The sequence below is a fragment of the Varanus komodoensis genome, unplaced genomic scaffold, assembly GCF_004798865.1.
Source record: "Varanus komodoensis strain SLA01 unplaced genomic scaffold, ASM479886v1 scaffold6_2, whole genome shotgun sequence".
Taxonomy (NCBI): domain Eukaryota; kingdom Metazoa; phylum Chordata; class Lepidosauria; order Squamata; family Varanidae; genus Varanus; species Varanus komodoensis.
Window position 1 is genome coordinate 13141601 of NW_025336346.1, and position 16330 is coordinate 13157930.

At 42.2% G+C, this 16330-nt stretch overlaps 1 protein-coding gene across 1 annotated transcript in view; it reads right to left on the reverse strand.

Moving 5' to 3' along the window:
* The window catches only part of FAM120A (family with sequence similarity 120A), a 64576-nt gene extending 49366 nt beyond the window's left edge, over nt 1-15210 (reverse strand). The window contains 4 exon segments of the mRNA XM_044451113.1: nt 6310-6392; nt 6963-7209; nt 14327-14686; nt 14688-15210. Of these exon segments, the coding sequence (XP_044307048.1) occupies nt 6310-6392; nt 6963-7209; nt 14327-14686; nt 14688-14801 (804 nt within the window). The 5' untranslated portion in view covers nt 14802-15210.
* Between the last annotated feature and the right edge of the window lie 1120 nt (nt 15211-16330).

Genomic DNA, 16330 nt, shown 5'->3' on the forward strand with positions numbered 1-16330 from the left:
CTCAATAAATTGCAAACGCTCCCAAATTGCAAATCCACCAGAAGGAACAAATAGGCTGCATTCTGAGATCTGCACTACCATCTCCCAAGAGCCATTTCCAGCAATTACTGTTATAAGAAGGAAAACACAGCTAAGATTATTTCTGCATATGTATATTTTACTTTACTGTATCCAAAGCAAAAAGGTTTATCTAGAGCATGTAAGACACTATATAGCAATACACCCAGAATCACTGGCTCAACTTGAATTTTAAACACAGAGTAAAGATTAGAACATGAAGAAGGGTGGTGGCAAGAAATGGTAAAGGTGAGAGATTAGATAAAGAATTTTTAATCCGACTTTAAAAACATAATGGAAGGAGCCAGACATATGTCATAGTAGTACAGTGTTCTAATGAGCCAATGAGGGGAAAACAAGAACACTGGGAATGGATAATGTAACTTTTGATTTACACAAGACAAGAAGGGGAGCATGGAAAATAGAGAAGTGCAAGTGGGAAGAATGAATACATTTGACAGTCAGTAGATACTGAATTAGAATATAAGGCAGAAGAGGGATCCAATGTAAATAACTGAAGAGTAACATAATTGTGACAAGGCAGCTAGATTAGTTGAGCTGAAGAACTGAAAACAGGATAGAGGAGAACATGTTTGTGAAACCTTCATGTGCTAACTACAAATAGGCTGCATATCTTCCTACATAGATGCAGGTCATGAAAAACTCTCAGGCAACAGTGGAAGCAATCCATCCAAAAGGAGGCAGCTTGCCACCTGTGAATCAAATCCCTCTCAGATGTTTTAAGGTAGTGCATGTGTTCCCATCACATAGCTGCACACACAGACGCTCAACCCTAGAAAGGCAAGATTCCTAATCAGGTTGATGGCCTTCCATCCTACAGTTAAGAAACTTTGCCGTTACAGGGTTCTCAGTCATGGTGGTAGAGCCTGACATGCACACAATTGTATGCAAGAAGTGCTAACCAGAGAGAGGTCATGACTATGCCAGGTCATGGGGTATACGTGGCACTTCATCATTGCCAAATGATAACAGCAAACAAAAGAACTAGTTTGCACAACATTGCACCCCTCCCTGGCAATAGGCTACAGCAGATTGGTTGTTCTGTGAAAAATCCATCCTGTGCCTGGCATATGATTGGGCTCACCCCATGGCAGGACCAACTTTTGTCCCCCTCCCTACTGTAATCACATGTTGTTTTCAGCTTGCTGCAGCATTTTTGTCCCTTAAACTTTTCAGAAATTACACAGACCACTTTCACAGCAGGCTTTCGAAATCCCCATTTTGATAGCCATGCACAGCCCCTTCAGAGTGCTGATGCATCCCCTTGAAGGAGCTGTCCATGGTTCCAAACCATTTTTCCCTACATCCCCTTAGTATGTGCAGATATTCATGCACTTTTTAAAAATATTTTCAGTCTTTCACAAGTACACAAATAGGGGCACCCTCATTTGGGTAAAGCTCAAGGAGCAAAAGCTGGCAAAGTGTAGCACCAGGGAAGCTCCAAATAGCCTTTCCCCCCATTTAGTTTGGCCTGACCTGTGCTCATGAAAAAGGAGCAGCAAGAAAGGCTATTTGGAGTTGTCCAGGGATCCAGCTGGGGTACTTTGCCAGCGAGTACATTCCCGGATATTGCCCAGGAAGAGCAGTCCATTTTTGGACCTCTGTAAGTGCTAAAGTTCACAACTAGCAGCTTTTTATAATTAATTGAATGAATGAATGAATGAATGAATGAATATGTGCAAATATTTGAACCCATCAAGGCATGTTAACTTTTTTTTTTTATAATAGGTTTGGAACCAGATTGGGGAAGGGGCTGCTTGGGCAGTCTGAAGGTGCTGTTAGTAGCTGTCATAATGGGAGTCCTGAAAGCTGGCTGATCTTGGGGGAAAAAGTGGATGAAGTGGCAAAAAGCCACAGCAAGTTGAAAACATCTTGCAATCATGGCAGGGGCTGCCCAGCCATTGCGTGTCTCACCTAAGTGCCATTCTGCATGCTGTTCTGACAAGAGAGGTTTCCTGCTGACCAGTTTGCTGCTGGGGTCACCTACTTGGGTCTGAATGACAGGACAACACATTATGGGTACAACAACCATAGCCTGTCAAGGGAGCCTGCAACCCTCCAGCAAGCTACCCTATGGGAAACAGCCCATCATCTCACCTATGAAGTGTTGCTGTGTCATGAGAACCTGCTAATGTGGAAAAATGGATTGTCTCCTGTCCATGTCTAAGCCCCTATAGATGCCAAAACTGCTAGATTTGTAGGAAACTTCACAAGAATGTAAGACAGAAGCACTGGACTTCAAAGTTGGACAAGAATGGACAATTGGGAGGGGGTGGTTCCTACACCAACTTTAATGAAAATTTCTAATGAGCTTTTTTGAACAAAATAAAGGAAGGAATTTTTAATGTATATATAAATAAAGATGAGGGAATTACACACAGAAAATTAATGTTTTCAAGAAGATGAGAAACTGGAATACAGTGGGAGTGTACAAAGATAAAATCATGCAGTTGGAAACCTAATGTTTTGCAATAAGCTGAGGGAAAAATCGTGATCCTTCTCTACACTAAAAGGACTAGCTTTACCAGTGTGATGGACTCACAAGGAAAATTCTTGAATGAATTATGAGGGATATTACCTTACTAGCAAATAGGAAAGGTTTAGCATTCTGAAGGACTACAGTAAAGACTTAATGTTGAACAGCTTTCTTTAACCACCCTATACAAGAATTATTTCAACCAACTACATGTGAAAAGAGTAGTAGCCCATGTGAATAGCAATGAACAGTAGATCAAAGACAATGCAGTAGTTAGATACTTTCATCCTATTAAAAAGGAGGTTAAGAAAGGATACATGTATAATTTTACAAATATCAGAAAATGTCTCAGAGCTATTTAGAAGATAAAAATGATTATGGGTACAGAATGAATGGCTGTAAAATTAACTACTGATGAATTTACATTGAATATCAAGTCAAGTTTCTTCAGATATCAGATTTATAAATTTCTACCTGTCCTTCTAAAATAAAGAGACCAACCAGTTTACCATTCAGGATTCTCCTAAAGCAGCTGAAACTGGGACAAAAATACCTAAACAAATGTAGACTGATCACTAACATATGCATCCCGGGCAAGCTGCTGGTTCTTACCTATGGTTCTTCTTATACTTCCTCCTATATAAGCCTACCCTTAAAGCTGCATTCATCATCCAAAACCTTGTTAAATATCACGCCTTCAAAAGAGGTGCGATGAGTGCATACCCAAGGTGGGGCCTTTTGTGTAGAGGGACAACATTGTGCCACCAAACTGTTCTCTGTTAATTATCAATAATCCCCATTTTATTTTCTAGAAGTTGTGTAAATATCTTTTTGAATCTTATGTATCTTGTAAGTTCTCATTATTTTTATTTGTACATCATCAGAAGTGTTCACTGAGCAGAGACATGATCTAAAATATTTTAATAGAAAAATAACACACATTGTATGCCATTTTTAATGTGGTAAAATGTTTCCAGTAAATTGCTTTTACTTTTCCTAAACTTTTCATTGCTCCTACCCAGCTTAAGAATCACCCAAAGAATCACCCCACCCCCCGCATCCATGGATTTTTGGTTCTCTGAAAATTTAGGTTTTTACATGCGTTCAGCATTAACATCAGTCTTCATGACAAAAGAAGAAACGTTTAATACTCTGAAGCTTGTGCTATGAATTCCTATATTATGCTCAATTATTCTCAATTTATGCTATTATGCTCAATTTTAAACTTTATAATGAAAAAGCAATTCTTGCTTCTGTAAGCCATGATAAACATTAGGCCATCTCCACAAACCAACATACTTTTAGTTGGCCAATCTCACATTACCAAACACATCCATGACTATGGATCTCAATGTAAGCAACTTAAGGGTCAAACAAAATAAGCTCAGGGAGTCATTTCTGTTTACTCATATGCTCTATTCATATATAAGGAGTGGGCTTATCCACAATATCAGAGGTGATCTGGGAAGAAGTGACACAGAGGAGGAGAAGCTTCCCTAACACATTCATCCCTTTTTCTGCAGATTTTTTCACCAACCCCTTTTGGACTGATCTATAAATATACAGGGCACCCCATTACATCTATCTGAGCCTTTAAATTTCTACCATATTTAGGGTCAGAAAAGTGCTCCCCTAATCAGATTTGCTCAAGACACCAGAGTTCTTTTGCCTATCTTTGTTTCAGCAGCTTGGTTACCAGGCCTGAGCCATCCAGATTGTATTTTTGCTTGTCCAGGCAGGCAGAGAGAAGAGTAAAGTAACAGGCTAGTGAGGGCTACAGGAAACTTTCTGAGCCATTAAGGACACAATCCTATTTTGATGACTGGGGTCTTCAAACTCACAAGTTCACAGACATCAAAGGCAGAATGAGAGCAGCCACAAAGGCAATCTTCACTTCCTTACTGCTCCATTTGTGGCTGTCTAGCAACAATGTTTCCCAGAGTGAGGGAAGGAAGCTGGAGAAGTTTCTGGTTATTCGCATCTTGACCCTGCCAGTTTCTTCCCAGTCTCCCCAAAGTCCCCTTTATCTTCTCTCTGAGCAGTTCCTTTCCTGGAGTCAATACAGTTATTTCCATGCTGGCTGTGAGGCAGCCGGGGATAAGGAGCTCCATCCCAGTTCAGAGACTGGAGCAGTATCTATGTCCTTGCAGTTGAGAATCAACTCTATCCTATGTCTGGAAGGATAAGATTATCCCCTCCATATATAACAGGACAGCCACTTATGATTCACCCCACCACACATAATTTCATTCTGAAGAGTCCACAATGCAGTTCCAATGGATATCTGTGCCGAATTATGTTTGTGAGACTGTCCACATGGAAGACAACATGTACCCAATCAGAAAGTGAATGAGAATGACACTGCCTATGCCATTTAATATCAAGTGAACATAAAAGAAGCAACCTCCATGCACATTAGCTATCAGCTGTATGTGATGGGTAGATGTTACGCTTTGCAATACTGCACATTGGAACATCCAAAGGTACTTTTGTTCCTTCCACTTTTTTCCCTAAAATGGGTCCATAAACTTAAATATAAATGACCACTCAAAAAAGGAAGAAAATAAAATAATTAAATTCTTACAGAAGCCAATGTTTAATCAGCTTCAAATTTCGGGCTGCAATCTTAAATACACTTACTTAAAATCAAGTTCCAGTAACATCAACAGAACATCCTTCCAAGTAAATATGGTTAAGATTAAGTGGATGTGTATTGGTTACCTTCTTCTACCCCCTCAGTCAAAAGAGAGGCCTTGATCCAAAGTGGTTCCCAGAGTATACATTTGTTCATGTAATCAACACAGAAAGTATTACACAACATCATCAGAGAAGTAAGAGATTCCCCAATTTGACCAATGTTCCCGCCTTAATCTTTTAATCATGATGTTAACTTCAGAGACTAGTTTTTTAATGCAAGATATTTTCTACATGTGTCTACATGTCAGTGATGGAATTCAAGAAAGCCAGAAAGTTTATGTGCTTGCCATTGCTTGACCTTTGGTTACTGAACCTGGAAAAGTCTCATGAACCATTTCATCTCACTGAACTCATTTGCTTTGGATTACCTAGAGATTTGTTTTTTTCTACTATGAATCCCCCTCCCCCATATCATTCTACAGGAACTTTTTAAGCAACTCAAACTCAGCAGTACCCATGTCCAGGTGCACATGCCCAGTCAGGTCTAACAAACTAGAGATCTCAGAGAACCAGAAGTCAAAAACCACTACTGTCCTCTAAGATACCCAACTGTCCAACTACATAGAGCAGGCAAAGGCAGCTCCGGGTACACCAACACGCAAGCTCTGTTTAGGTTTGAAGAGTCATGGTTTTTAGTAAGAGCTGCCAAACGAGCAATTTTACAACTCTTTCAACTTTTATATCAAAATGTATACATTATCTTTTAGATAAATTGTTTTCCCAGAGCTATCAGCAAAAAACAAGCACAAGTATGGGGAGGGAAAAAGGTAAATATTGTCAGTTCTGGAACAAATTGCTGGTGCTAGTATGTAAACATTAGAACTAAAAAACACTGGGTATTATTTCCCAGCTATTACTATTAATATGAAAAATCTTAAACTATCATTTGCAGTCTAACACATTTCCTCCAGAATAACTTTCTTGTAGTCTTTGGTACTACATGTGGGTCAATCTTTAATTTCTCAGGAAACATTCAACAATATTAAAGTTATCCAGTTACAGAAATTATTTTATTTTATACTAGTTTTTGTATGCCAGAAATTATATTAAACCTGTACCTTAAGAGAAGCTAGTGGGTGTTCTGGACCAAGTAAACTCCAATGAAATGATGCCAAATCTTCATCAGGTAGAATGTGATTACCTAGAAGATATAATATGCAGTGCTTTACAATCCACAAATACATACTCTATGCAACTTGCTCTACATAAATGGTAGTATCATAATACTTGGTTAAAATACTCAAGGTTATATTCAGAATTAGTGACACCAGATAGAACTGGAAAAAATACTAATAACCAAATGCAACCAAGTTTGAATAACCAAATTTTACTTCCATTTAATGCAATTATGATAAATTAATATGGCAACAAGCTTTCCTAACTTAATATACATTTTTCTAATATTATTTTTAATAAAAACATGATTATCTGAAGCAACTCTCAGATCAGAGTGACTCACTTTCAAGCAATCATGTTCATGACTGCATACTTACTTAAGGTATATCTTTTAAATAATTGCACCTACTTCTAAGAGTGACTTGGATCCAGTACCAGGTTCTCAATCTTTGCTTTAACTGAACTGACACTACAACAAAATCAACAACTTAAAAAGGGATTTACAACTCAAACATTAGTGTAGAAAAACACAACCCTTCTATTAAAGTTTGTATTATCAGTTTAAAGGTGAGCTTCCATTTGTCATTCTACCTACCTAAAAGAGCAGCAAAAATAGGAAACCGATTTGGATTCAGGTCCAGTTGCTTGGCAACTTCATGCATCAGGTATTGGCTTGTCGTGAGGCTTTTTCCATTACGGCTCAGTTTTAGGGCATGGGCACTGAAATAGTAAGGGATGTTGCACAACGCGTAATCTGAATCATATGCAACCAAGCCATGGAAACCTTTTTCTCGGCAAAAAGCAATTACTTCTTGATGGTGATCTTCAATACTCTGTGCAACCTATATCAATCAGGGGAGGGGGCAGAGGAAGAGGACACATTAAAAGTTATTACCAAACTGTGCAAACATGCTGAAATATTACCAGTTTATGCTAAAACTATTTTAAAAATGAGAATGTACAGTTCCAGGTTTCAGACTTCCATGCAATGTTGTGTCACAGTAAAGTGTTGTAATCTTCAACCAAACTTTGGTGCTACTCTGAATAATCTTTCCTTCATTCATACACTGTAACCAGGATCAGTGGAGACACCATTTCAAACAAACATACAATGGCCCAGCTCAAAGATTTTTCTTCTATAAAAGGACGGAGACTGCAGAAGGCGGGACAGAACCTTAACAGTCTTAATCTCACCAGTGAAGAAGTGGCAGATAACAATACAAACATAATTCCCCCATTTCACATGTCAAACAGGGACAAAGAAATCTACATAAATGACACACAGCATACCATCACCTTCCAGAAACATGGTAGTCCCTTTTTGCACAGCAAATATTTAAAACATAAATATTTGTTTTAAGTGACTTCTAACCCATGATAGCTTATCAGGGTCCCTATTGGCCTTCTGGTATTAGCAGATCAGCAGGAGGTTTCTTCCTTGGTTTAGCACTTTTATCAGGCAGTCCAAAATCCACCTGCAGCGCCTTCTCTGCTCCTCCTGTCAGAAAGAAACTAGAATTTGGCCTAGGTCACAATCTGCCAAGAACCAGGCGGTTATATATCCATCTATCCCTAATACTGCATACTGCCTTTCTGATGGATTTTAATTTTTGTAAGTTGCTTCAGGAGTCAATCACAGTAGAAAGATCTTTCAGCACCAGGGACATACTTTTTATTTTTATGCATAGGAATGTGGCCTAAATAAATGGAGTATAAATGTAAGATATACAATGCAATATGTAGCAAGGATCTTTGATGAGTCATTGAAAAAATAATTGGTGATAGTGCACTAAACCCAAGACATATTTCAATTTAAATCAAATTTCCTATTTTGAAATTCATACATCTCTTTATTAAGGCATTTTAATTGGCTCCTATAACAGTTAACCATTTTGGTAAGTAGTTTTTATACAATTTAGTAACATAATCAAAACTTTTGCACTCAATTCAATGCACTCTGACCTATAAAATTATGTATAGAAATTATCTTAGTACAGCAAAAAGATTTCTGTCCAGCTTTCTCACTGGCTCAATTCACAGCCATCTTGCATGTAAGTGGGGAAAAAGAAGCCACCACTGTTTCTTTTCCCCTCATACTTGTGAGAACCCCACCAGGATACTGGGCACATTCATTTACTAGACAGTTTCAATTGCGCATACTCAATTATGAGTCACTCTTGTTGAAAACTGCTATTTAGTCTGCTTAAGAACACATACATGGGCTCAGCAGATGATCCTGCTGAGATATAAAGCATGGCATTTCCTGCATTTTAGTTCAAATGTTGGTAATCCAGAAAAAAGTTTCCCATATGACTTTAGTACAACCCTATACATGACTACTCACAAAAAAGCTACACTGGTTTCAGTGGTGCTTACTCCAAGGCAAGTAGATACAGGATTGCAGCATTACTGTCCATGTCTAGATGTAATATTAAACCACAGTTACAGTGAGCCTTAGGCGCCAACATCCTCATCTTTTCCTCAAGTGTGATTGAAAAGGCAAGTTTACAAGTTTTATTTCCAGTTTACATTAACCACAGTTTGCTCTGTTGTCCAGACCAGACAAACCTTGGTAAATATTGACCAAGTTATGGAGCTTTCTTGTTGAAACAAACCATAGTTAACATTAACCAGAGTTTAGAGAACACACTGAACACTGTTTAATTTAAAATGGAAGCAAAAGCTTCTGAATGCCTCCTTACAGCCTCACCAGAGGAGTGGGAAGCACACAAGCACAGGAATTGATGCAGCTCATTCTTGCCAAGCTATAGGAATCTTCAGCCTTTGGGGACCAATTTGGACAACTGGGTAAGCATCATGCATGCCATCACAAAATGGCTGGCATGGTAGACATAACCAATTACAAAATTCCCAGAAACCAGACAGGCTAAAAATGAACAACTTGTCCATGATCCCCAGAGGTGAGATGAGGTGTTTTTGAGCAAGACCTTTTGCAAAAAAGTAACAAGAAGAAGTTCCTGACAAGTACTGCAATCCTTTTTATTAAATATATATGTAAGCACTAGAATCTGAACCTGCAAATAACAGCCATGTTATGCTTTATTCTGCCAAGATTTTGCTTTAAAATCTGGTTTATTATATATTGGGTAGCCAGACTTGCTCAACCAAAGATCCACATATGGGGAATGTCTGATTTTCGAGAGCCACAAGTGGGCGCCAGTGGGCAGAGGCAACAGGTGGCAAGCAACATGCAGGTGCCCGAGGACGGTGGCAGCAAGTAAGTGGTAGAATAAATTCAAAGAGCCACATTTTGGCCACCCTACAGACATGCAGATATTAAATTAAACTAAGTATTTTAGCATTTCTTTGGGAGTTTTATTTAAACCCCTTAAGGTTTAATTTGTTTTATACAGTCCTATTCTGAATATGCAATTGAAAATAAATAATGTGTTGTGCTTTGATAAAATAACATGTTCTGAATATTGTTTCTCAAGTTCCTCCTATACTTACATATTTCAATCTGCTAGGACTAACACACTTGAGATTTCAAAATTCTTGAATTCTTAAACCCATTTCACTTAGCAACACAGGAATCTATTATATATGAAGTCTTACTTCAAGTGTCGACACAACAAAATATTATAAATTTATATAATTAGTATCTATTTATTAGTGTCATTCAAGGTGACTAACAATTATTAGTCAATGCATTCCAAATATAAAATGGGATGCTGTCCAAATGGCATACTAGGTTTTTATTGAGTCACAAAAAGCATACCTGGGGTTGTATTTGTTTTCAGCACCTGAAAACTGCCCATGTTTGTACTTTTTTTAAAATAGCTTTTTGCTGATGATGGTCTTTTCCAAGTGCTCAAGCGCAGTCTTACACCTGCGCAATCTGCGTGCTCTTGCCTGGTTAATTTACTTGTCTGTTTCAGCTGTCAAAGGGAGTGTGGAAGAGGAACAGGCAGTGCACTGACAAGGCAAGACTGCATATAGGCTCGTGTGCACATAGCAGCCAGGGACCAACTGCCATGTTGTCAATGGAAAAATACCCGTAAGGGGAAAAAGTGGTTTAAAAAGTACAAGAGAGGCATACAATATACCCCCTTTAGCAATATAATCCTCTTACTATCAAGTGTGGAACTGGCAGTTTTCGGGACTGGCATACTCCTTTTCAGCATGTGCCTAAGTCTCCAGCTATTCCAAACTGGGGGGAAATATTTCTCGACCCCACTTTTCATACCTCCTTTTTGAGGCACACACTGCTGTAACTGCTGCAATTCCCTGACAGTTCCAAAAAGGGATGCAGGACTGAATGGATGCAAAGTAAACAGTGGAGAAACGTGTGCTCCTGAAGTAATTTGCTTCGAAAAGAAAACATAAACAGGGGAATGTTAATATTTACACATATCGGACCACCACAAGTGCACACTTACAAAAAACTAAAATATTTTGTAAAAATTCCTAAGACACATATGTAATTTTATAGGATCAAGGGGCGGGGGGGGGGGGGGGAGGCAAAGCTGTGACAGTCCTTCCAAAGTGTACCAGCACTGGTGGAGGAGCAATCACTGGTAGCAGCACAGGTGAAATCATAAAAAGAGGCAGGAATCTTTGCTCTGCCCAGGTGGCTCACTTGCTAATTGCCATGACCCACAATGGAATTGCTTTCCTTGATACAGATGACATGACAACCCATTGTGGTACAAAGAACCCCAGAACAAGTCATGGGTTGTCAGGGTGACATGTAATTTTTTAAAAAATCAAAGCTACAATCTACTATAACAAACTCTGCATATACAAAAAGTATGCCTTTTACCTTTAAAAGTGCATCCATGTATTTCACTTGAGCAAAAATATTTTAGAATTAATCTAGAATTAGAACTGTGTACTGGCTTCAAAATGAAAATAATATAGGAGTACAGCACATCTTTAATATGTAAAGCAAAACATGCAGAATATGCAGAAAACAGAATATTCAGTCTGTTAAGTAAAGGAAAGCTTGGTGGTAAAAAATGTTTATTAGGCCTTAACCTAGTACATTAAGTCTCTAAACAAAATTAAGATGCTCACCTAGAATTTCCTGTAGGTTTAGAACAAGAAAAGCTATTCCTAGTAAAGCTAGAATTTTGAACTACAAATGACTGTAACAAACAGAAACACATTTTTACTATATGACAAGCAGGGAGATATGCAGACACTTGCCATTTATATCTATTTTAACAAGTGACAAGATGAAATATGTGATGAATAGACAGACCTTTCTTCTAATAAAATTTCTGAACATCAGCACTCCTTGAAAGCAGCAAACAAGATACACTCAAACTCACAATACTCATCTGTGAGTCCTAAAACATTTTTCTGTATGATCTTTTTCAGCATGGACTATTGTAGGAACAAGTTTCTAGTCTCAACTGCTTACTCCTTTATTAGAAATGCACGTCACATCTGATTAAGTTACAGAGGGAAGTGTGGTTGCACTTAACAGCTTCCCACTTCCCTTCGGAAGAATTTAACAAGCATACATGAACAGAACAGTCTAACGTGTTCACTGTAGTGCTACACTTTATGTCTGTCACGCCGATAAACCAATCATTACATTAGATCTGTCAACTTGTAGGCTTATAAAATTTCGCTCCAGTTACAACTGAAACAAGGGGTGGGACTTCCACTATCAACCTAGTCTGAAGTATCACTGCCTCTCTGAAATGCAAGATGATTTCTAGGCCTTAAATACATGTTCAACACAGAACACATTTAATCCAAGCCTCTAGAAACAAGTAGAGAGTTGTTATTTAAAGAGAAAAATCACTCCACTCAGGAAAAAGTTAACTTTCAAAATCCAAATTTTAAATGGTTGCAAGGAATTTGTTTTTAGGAAAACTCACTAAAACCTGAAAAATAATGTCCTTTGTCCTGGTTACAGCTGTAGTTTAATCAACCAAAAGGACACTACTGAAGCCTGATAATGTTAAGCTGTGATTACAGATCTGTACATGTTTCTGAAAGTCAAATAATATTTACTATATTATGCAACTGAACCCACAGAAGTCTGGAACTATTGGTATGTGTTCGACACTATATTTTCTCTCTTTCACAAGAGTTCCAAGAAAATATCCCAAAGATTACATACTTCCACTAACTGATTTTATTTTGAAGAAAAAGTATACTGAAATAAAGCAAATGAAATCTTTATTATGGAAAATATCACATAGTTCACTTTTTTAAAGTATATGCTTCTGGAAAACTGCACAGTCATCAAAAGGATACTGATATTAATACAAAGACAATCAAGATGTAACTAACAGTAATGAAAGTTTAGTTAAAACTATCAGTTATTGGCCACTTGTCGATTTACATGATTACATTTAACAACTGTGTGATTTTCATAACTGAACAGTAAAAGAACACGTTAAAACTATAGGGAACTTCTTACTGAAGTGAATAGCTTACAGCAGTTATTTTATGAGACTTTTAAATGTCAAGCTTTAATGATAATTTGAGGTACAACTTCCCTTTAAATGTAAATCATCTCTTAAAAAACTTGTTGCTTCATTTTCTTGGTAAACTTCTGTCTAAAGCCCCTCAGTATGCAGTTGTGATCAGACATGATGCAGAAGTGACTATACGTTAAAAAATAAACTCAAAGATATGGCACAGTGAAGAAGTCTGCTTCCAAGAGTGGTGACTTAATTTGCAAGAGACACAAATCTGAGTGACCAGAACAATGGGCCTCGGAACAACATGGGGGTCAGAAAACACTTTACTGGAGTTGCAAGATGAGCAAATTGCACAAACTTTAAAACATCATTGGGGTGGATCAAGAACATAAGTACTGCAGCTTCACTTTCCTACCTACTCATGTTCTAACCCTCAATTACAGACCAATATGGTGAGAAATAGCACCCCCTCCCTTTCCTCTTCTACAACTGGGAGTATGGGGAAATAAATGGAACCTGAAATGTAGACTAGAAAGGCTGGGGTGGGAAAGACCACCAGAACGCAAAAATAAGGTGTTTACAAAACCAACTAAAGGTGCTAAGAACTAAAGCCTTGAAAACAAAAGGATGGTTGTAAGACCAAATTTAGTACTGGCAACTCAGTGGGGCTTCTCTGTGAATGGGAGACTTCGGATGTTCCAGATCACCCTCATCTAGTTTTTAAAGCCTGACAGGTATGTATAAATAGAAAAATCCCTGTAGAGATTGAGGACATCAGGGTGCTTACGAAGCCCTCCCCTTTGCCAGCTAAGGGCACCCTGCAGCTCCGTAGCTTCTAATGAGAAAACAAGGAGACTACTTATTTCTGCTCCATTCCTGGTAACGGGGTGGGGAGGAATGGGGGGCATGCCCATTCCCAGGGCCAAAGCAGAAACAAGGTAAACTTTTTGGCCACGTTTGAGTAACTATTAATGGCCAGTGGTGAGCATGCTTGTTCCCAGGAAACTCGCAGCACCTCCTCTCCCCGCCCAAGCTGCCCACAACGCCAGGTTTTGACGACATTTTGCGGATATGGGGAGACCGAACTTCCCTCCTTCCCTCCCACCCTCTGAAATCAGTCGAGCCATAACCAGGAGGGCAAAACCTGCTGCCATCTTAGAGGGCTGCCCCTCCTTGCCTCCACCGGGCCAGTGGAGCAGCGAGGAACCGCGGCGAAAAGCAAGGGCCTTCCGCGCCAAGGGAAGCCAGTCCAGGAGTTGGCTACTCACTGGCGCCAAGGCAGACGTGAAAGGGGCCCCAAGGAAAGCGGGAAGGGCCCCTGCCCCAGACTGGAAAAGGCCAGAGGGTGCACTATCACCCCGAGTACAGAAAGGGGGTAACTAAACGAAGTGGGGGCGCTGGTGCCAGAGTCGGCCAAGGGCTGCAAGGTGGCACGAGAAAGGGACGCTGGTGCAATGGGGCAGGGAAGCAGATGTAAGGGGGCGCTGGTGCAATGAGTCGAGGAGTCTAGAAATAGGCGAGAGGGCGACGGAGCAGGCCACCCGCACTTGCTTACCTTGATGTGGAAGCGGATGAGGGCCAGGCGGATGCAGTGCGCCATGCAGACGGGCGGCAGGAACCAGACCTTCGGCGGTGGGGTGCCCTTGTTCTGGACGTGGCTGACGATCTGCTGGGCGGTCTGGCGCTCGTTGCCCTGCCGCTTCACCCACTCGTGGAGTCGGGCCTTCTCCAGGGCGCCATTGAAGAAGACGAAGAGCTCGATGTTGCCATTGAAGCAGGCCTTGGCCAGCGCCGCCAAGTAGCCCAGCATGTGGTTCCATTGCCCGCCGCTCACCCAGTCCGTGTAAAAGCCGCCGTAGAGCCGGTGCAGGCAGTTGTCGGCGTCGATGAGGAGGCGCAGCGGTGTCTGGGGGGGGCCTCTGGCGCCCGCCACCCACCAGGCTGCCCCGGGCCAGCTTCTGCAGCTCCACCGGCACCACGGCGCTGGGGCAGTGTTTCTCGATGTAGTCCTGGAAGCCCTGCACTCCCATGGCGGCAACAGCGGGGGTATCGGACTGGCTGTTGGAGGGAGACTGGGTGGCGGCGGAGCGGCGAGTGGGCTGGCTGGTGGAAGTAGTTGTAACCTTCGGTCCGGGAAAGGCAGCAGGAGGAATGAATACTTGCGGGCGGGCAGTGGTGGCAAGTGATGGAGCCCGGGCTGCTGGAGAGAATATTACTCAACTAAGACGGGTGGGTTGTTTGGTGGTTGGCGGCGGCGGCGGCGGCTGCAGTTACACGGTGGTTCTTCAAGGGGGAGTTGTATGGATTAGTGTGGGGTTCATGGCTGCTGCGGCCGCCATGTGCTGCTCTCACAGCGCCATGGCTCGGGGGGGATCCGGGCTGCTGCTGCTGTGGCTGCTGCCGCTGCGGCTCCTACTGCCGGGAGAAGGAAAGAAGGGAGGGAAAAGAGAGAGAGAGAGAGAGCGGGAGGGGAGGGAGGGAGGGAGGGAGGGAGGAGGAGGGAAGGAAGGGAAAGGAGAGGAAGGGGGGGAGCGCGCAGCGCGCAGGAAACCAACCCACTCGCCGTCGCGGAACAGGCGGGACTTGGCCCGGGCTGGCGATGCCGCTCACGCTGCCTGCCAGCTCGTTCTGCGTGGCCTGGGAGGCGGGCGGGAGGCCGGGGCCGGTGCCCCCGTCCCCCACCTAAAAAGAGAGGGCCGCCGGGCCGGCTCGCCCTTCCGTTCCTGCCTCCCCTCCACCTCCGGCTGCTACCTCAGCGGCCCGCCGCCGCCGCCGCCCTGCCCTGGGACAGTCGGGCGCTGCCGGGCCCGTTGCATAACCCAGGCATGCGCACGGCGCGGCGGGCGGGAAGAAGGCGACGAGGAGGATTGGACCGGGAAGGGCCTCGCAAGCGGAAATGAGGGTGGGGGATCGTGCGAGGTGGCTGAGCGAGGGGCGGGGGGCTGCGCGAGACGCGAGGGGGAGGCGGCTCCGGGCGGAAAGGCGGCTGGGAGGCGCGACAAGAGCCTCGAGCGCGGGGGAGGAAACGGCGGGGCTAGAAGGCGTCCCCGGGCTCGGGAGGAGGCTGCTGCTCTCCGCCGCGGGGAGCGCGTGCCAGCCGGAGGCCGCCCTCTGGCCGCGCGGGGATCGTGCGGCGCGGCACAGCGCGAGCAATGCATGTTTGCTCGGAAGTAAGTTCCACTGTGTCCAGCGAGACTTACTTCCAGGTAAGTGTGCGTAGGAGGGCCGCCGTAAAGACTGCCGTTTTTAAGCCGTAAGCTGAGGAAATGGGCTCGAGTGCACGTTCCACCATTGGATTTTAAGGCGCCCGGAACCGACTTTGCGTGGGGATGTACTAGATAACGCCAGGATTTGTGTTTCAATGATGTGTCATCGTGCAGCCCAAATTAGCCTGCGTGAACAACACTTAGCTTTCGGAAGGGGAGGTATGCAAACATTTTACAAAAGAAAGCTATCAAAAACATATAATAAAGTTAACTAAATTAACAGCATGTTTAAAAAACCCTAACGTAAACACTGCTCTGAATTGAGGCACTTAAGCTGAGCATCCATTCAGTTA